This window comes from Eremomyces bilateralis, assembly GCF_010015585.1.
Source record: "Eremomyces bilateralis CBS 781.70 unplaced genomic scaffold P152scaffold_73, whole genome shotgun sequence".
In the NCBI taxonomy this organism is placed as follows: domain Eukaryota; kingdom Fungi; phylum Ascomycota; class Dothideomycetes; order Eremomycetales; family Eremomycetaceae; genus Eremomyces; species Eremomyces bilateralis.
The window spans coordinates 1-5,151 of record NW_022985139.1 but is presented as its reverse complement, the minus strand read 5'-3'; the positions used below and the strand labels follow the sequence as shown (position 1 = coordinate 5,151).

The 5,151-nt window shown below is 56.6% G+C and overlaps 3 protein-coding genes across 3 annotated transcripts; all 3 read left to right on the top strand.

The window, feature by feature from the left end:
• Positions 1-442: 442 nt before the first annotated feature.
• P152DRAFT_367094 (uncharacterized protein) lies at positions 443-1,123 on the top strand (the record flags this gene model as incomplete). The annotated part of the gene is made up of 2 exons (XM_033675440.1): positions 443-943; positions 1,010-1,123. Coding segments are annotated over 2 exons (615 nt in total), but the record flags the coding sequence as incomplete, so codon positions are not given.
• A 339-nt stretch (positions 1,124-1,462) lies between these two features.
• Positions 1,463-2,482, top strand: P152DRAFT_406735 (uncharacterized protein; the record flags this gene model as incomplete). The annotated part of the gene is made up of 2 exons (XM_033676887.1): positions 1,463-1,875; positions 1,906-2,482. Coding segments are annotated over 2 exons (990 nt in total), but the record flags the coding sequence as incomplete, so codon positions are not given.
• Positions 2,483-3,631: 1,149 nt separating this feature from the next.
• P152DRAFT_382120 (P-loop containing nucleoside triphosphate hydrolase protein) lies at positions 3,632-4,183 on the top strand (the record flags this gene model as incomplete). The annotated part of the gene is made up of 1 exon (XM_033675752.1): positions 3,632-4,183. A coding segment is annotated over one exon (552 nt), but the record flags the coding sequence as incomplete, so codon positions are not given.
• Between the last annotated feature and the right edge of the window lie 968 nt (positions 4,184-5,151).

Sequence of the window (5,151 nt, the reverse complement as noted above, 5' to 3'; positions counted from 1 at the left end):
TGATCGCTGAAGTCAACAACTGATCGCTGGAGTCACCAACTCATTGCTGGAGTTGACGATTGATCGCTGAAGTCAACAACGGATCGCTGGAGTCAGCAACTGATCGCTGGAGTCACCAACTCATTTCTGGAGTTAACGATTGATCGCTGAGGTCAACACCTGATCGCTGGAGTGAACAACTGATCGCTGGAGTCAACGGATCGCTGGAGTCAACAACTGATCGCTGGAGTCAACAACTAATCGCTGAAGTTGGCGATTGATCGCTGAGGCCAACCGCTCGCTACAGCCACCAACCGCTCGCTGAAGTCACCAACTCATCTCTGGAGTCAACAACTGATCGCTGGAGTCAACAACGGATCGCTAGAGTCAACAACCGCTCGCTGAAGTCAACAACTGATCGCTGAAGCTAACGATTGATTGCTGAGGTCAACCGCTCGCTACAGTCACTAACCGCTCGATGGATCCCTACGATTATTTCACGCGTATCCCGGTGTTCGGACTGATTGTATGCAACGAATGCAAGTATTGCGTCTGGCCAAAGGACGTCGCAGGGCATTTAAGCGGGCCACACCATAAGCTGAAGCGTGCGCAAAGCCAGGAGATTGCTAGCGCCGTCCATCGTTGGCGTGGATTAACCCGGAGTTATGAGGAATTACAGGTCCCCTATACCGTCGATAAGCCTATCAACGCGTTACCGTTATATGAAGACGGTTTCATGTGTATAAAGGGGGATTGCCGAAAGATATTCCGTGGACGACCGGTTATAATCGAGCACTGGCGAACCGAGCATAAGTGGACGGTTACCGAACGACAAAGGAAAGGAAGAGCGGGTCGACCAGGCAAGACCGAGAAGGATATCGTGCAGAGACGGTTCGAGGCGGCTACGGAGAAGGTATTATATCAACGGTTTTTCCCCAGTCGCTATAGCTCGCAATATTTCCGGGTTACCCCACGGTTACCCCATCCGAACCCCTAAGGGCGGACTAATTCGTGGAAGCGGATTCAATAGAAGGCCGAGCAAAAGTTCCAGGAGATTGAGAAGCGGATCCGAACCCGGATCGAAGCCGGAGAGAAGGACGAGGCGAACCCGTGGTTAGAGCGAACGGGATGGGCGAAGTATTTAATACCAGGCCAGTACGAGCGCGCCGAATTAATGGCGTCGGTGGCCAAGCCCGGCAGTAACGGGGAGGATCGGGATCCGTTGGAGCAGGCGGTATGGGACGCTATGATGATGGTAGGTCAGATCAGCCAAAAGACGGTGTCTAAGTCGGGGGTATTCGTTCGGCTAGAGGCGATTCGGACCGAAGAGCATCAGACGCGATATAACCCGTTGGAAACGTATTGGGACCACGAATCGATCGAGAGACGAGTACAGCCGTGGCGACAGATGCTTATGTTTTTCGTGCGGACGCAGCGAGTACACGAATGGGAGAGCCCGCCGTACCGATTTACCCAGGCCCAAATGCAGGCGTTTACCCGGTTGATCGAGGAGGCGGAGCAAGTCCAAGAGGAAGAGGGAGAGGGAGAGGAGGGAGGGGGGGAGGGAGAGGGAGAGGAAGGACGCGAGGGAAACGAACTGAATCAAGAGGACCCCCCAACTATGACGGCCATCCAGAGGGCATGTTTGGATTTGTGTATCCAACTGCTAAACCAAGAGATCATGCAGAGCGAGTACGAGAGCCCATTAGTGTGCGCATTAGCCGTATTAGGCGTCGACCAAACCGCGTGGAGGGATTCCGAAACTTATCCACCCATCTTATCGGCGGTGATCAAGTGCGCCCGGTTCATGGTGGTGCAGAAGGCGGTCCACATGGCCGATCCGTTACAGGAAGATGGGTATTGGACCAGCTCTATTATCGATTTCGAGGACAGCGGGTACGAGGGCGGGGGAACCCGTTAACCGAGCGGATCTCGTCTGACCCCCCGGAAAAGCTGTTTATATTGGGTGGACCGGATGATGGACGGGTTTATGGTGCGGGGGAGTAAGAGCCCCATGCAGTGGATGCTGAACCTGCGCACGTACGGACTGAAGATCCATTATAATACGACCGCCCGCGGCCATGTCGAGTGGAACGATAGCGAGACGTTACTGTATAAAGGCGTCCAGTTCAGTATGGCCCAGTTTCGGGGGCTGGTCCACGGGGTACTATTCGAGGCGCGTCGGATTATAGGCGAATTGTTATTCTGCGCCGACGATCGAGCCGGGGATATGCCCGTCGTTCCGTGGGAGTCGTTGCGCGACGACGCGACTAATGCACGCCCCGGATGGAACTTTTTACAGGACCAACGGACTCGATTCCCCGTAAATGGAGAGACATGGCTATTCGACCGGATTGGCGAGCACGAGGCAATGCGGCGGGAGTTTGAGCGACCCGATAGCGAGAGCGGCGTCCATCGGAAGGGAGTGAACGATTATATGACCAAGCTATCCCGGTTTCGCGAGAAGTTACTAGTATTGATGCACATTACTGGCGGACAGCCCGCACGGGGGACCGAGCTATTGAGCATTCGCCATCGGAATACCGCCAAAGGGGCCCATCGGAACGTGTTTATCGAGGACGGCATGGTCGTGTTCGTGACCCAATACCACAAGGGATACGCCATTAGCGGCAACGTTAAGATTATCCATCGGTACGTGCCGCGGGAGGTCGGCGAGTTAGTAATCCGATATTTGTGGCTGGTGCTGCCGTTCCAGCAGCGTATGCAGTCGTTGGTTAATGGCGAGATCCCGTCTCCGTCCCATCTGTGGCCTAAGCAGGAGTACCGTCGGCAGTGGACATCGGAACGGATGGCCACGGTGTTGCGGCAGGAGACGGAGATCGGGTTAGGGCATCGGTTGGGCATTATGGATTACCGGAATGTCGCTATCGGGATTAGTCGACGGTTCATACGAGCCCCGACGGCGTTTATACACGACGAGGATACCCCCGATCCCGAGCAGGCCGACGAGATTGCGGACTTGCAGGCGGGCCATTCGTCGCACGTGGCCGGGATGGTGTATTCCCGCGGCATCATGGAGATGGCCGGCGCGGTGGCCGACACACGGATGCGGTTCCGGGGGTCCAGCGTCGATTGGCATCGGTTTTTAGGGTTCGAGAGCGCCCAAGAGCGACCTATTAGTCGGAAACGACTATGTCCATTTGAGGACGACGCCAACGAGGCGCGGTTTGAGCGATGGGTGCGTATGCGGAGGATGAACGCGGCCGAGCAGTTCCAGCGTATGATGGGGCGGGAGGCTGCGCTCCGGGGGGTCCAACAGGAAGCCATCGAGGCGATTCAAGCCGGGGTTAGTCCCGTTATCTCGGTTATGCCCACCGGTTCCGGCAAGTCGGTGCTGTTTATGTTGCCGGCGTGGGTCGAGCCGGGAGGGACAACCATTGTCGTGGTACCGTTGGTTGCATTACGCAAGGACATGAAGCGACGATGCCGGGAGCTGGGGATCGGGTGCGCCGAATGGAACGGTCGACGGCCGCCCGACGCCGACAGTATCGTGTTAGTAACGCCGGAGTCGGCCGTATCGGGCGAATTCCAGACGTTTATTAACCGGTTGAAGGCGACGAAGCGGTTAGACCGGATCGTCATCGACGAGTGTCACGTGATATTGAACGACCAAGCCGGTTTCCGACCCATGTTACAGCGCTTGGGGTCGCTGGTGGCCGCGGAGACGCAGATGGTGTTGTTGACGGCCACGTTGCCGCCTAGCCAGGAGAGGATATTACGGGAACGTATGCATTGGCAGGATGAGGGCGTCGTAATTCGACAGCCGACGGTCCGGACGAACATCCGATATTCCGTAGTTTCCGTCGACCACCGGGCCAGGCCGGACGAACAGGACGCCGTGATTGAAGGGCTGGTGGACCAGGAGGACGGCAAGGTGGTAGTATATTGCAATTCCCGGTCCCGGGTCGAGCGGTTAGCACGAAGCGGGCTCGGCGTATACGAGGCGTTCCATGCGGGTCTGCCCGACAAGAAAAAGGCGGAGGTTTTAGAGGAATTTCGGACCGGGGAGGTCCGGATCGTCGTGGCCACTAGCGCGTTAGGGATGGGGGTCGATATCCCGGACATCCGGCTAATCGTTCACGCCGACGTACCCCGGAATTTAATAGATTTCGCACAGGAGAGCGGACGAGCGGGACGGGACGGGCGGCCTAGTCGATCGATCGTCGTCGGCGATTCCAGCGAGGATACGTTAGTACAGCGGTTTTTACAAGGGGGAGGATGCCGGCGGACCGTACTCGACGAGTATTTGGATGGGCGCCAGGGGCGGCGTCGATGCGAAGGAGAGGAGGCGTGCGATGTATGTCGGCCCCGCCACGGTTCGGCCGATGGCGACCATGCGGTCGACGAGCAAACGCCAGACGATTCGGACGGCACGGAGGATTCCAAGGATTCCGACGAAATAACCATCGATAGATTAGAATCGGGGGAAGTCTAAGGATCGAGAGAGGTCGACGTAGGAAAGGAAGTACGACCCGCAAAAGAACTAGATCCCCCAGACGACCGCGAGACTACGGACGAGGAGTCAACGGACGACGAATCAACGGACGACGAGTCGTCGGAAGAGCCCCATTTAGCGATGCTATTCGATGAGCAGCGGAGAGGGTTGGCGGCGATCCGTCAACGAGCGGTACAGGCACGGCAGGACGAGGCACAGGCGGTGGATCAATTGCAGCAGCGATTGGACGAATGGCAGGGCGTATGTGTGGTATGTCGCGGACACGATCACGTCGTTACGACATGTCCACGGGTGGAAGCGCAGGAGGCACGAGCGGAGATCGACCGGTGTAAGAGTCTCACTGTCGGGAATCTCCAATCGTGAGGCAAACATTGAATTGTTGCTATGAAGGAGGAATCTATCTAAGGTGTGCGAGGCGTTTATCTGTTCTGGTGTTTACAGAGCAAACGGGCCACAGGGCCACAAGGCATCCAGGTCTGCGGACCTCTGATCCATCACACTACCCCCTCCTTCAAAACACGCGAAGTCCACTGAGCGCTCTATCTAATGATACAATGAGGTCGTCGTCCTAATCATCTTTTTCTTCAATCAATTTGGGCGCAAGCTGTGCCCAGAGCTCGTCATTTGTAAAGGCTGGGTGGATGTCCGGCGCGTCCTTGTGTTTCTCGTGATACGCGATAACGAGGTCCCTCGAG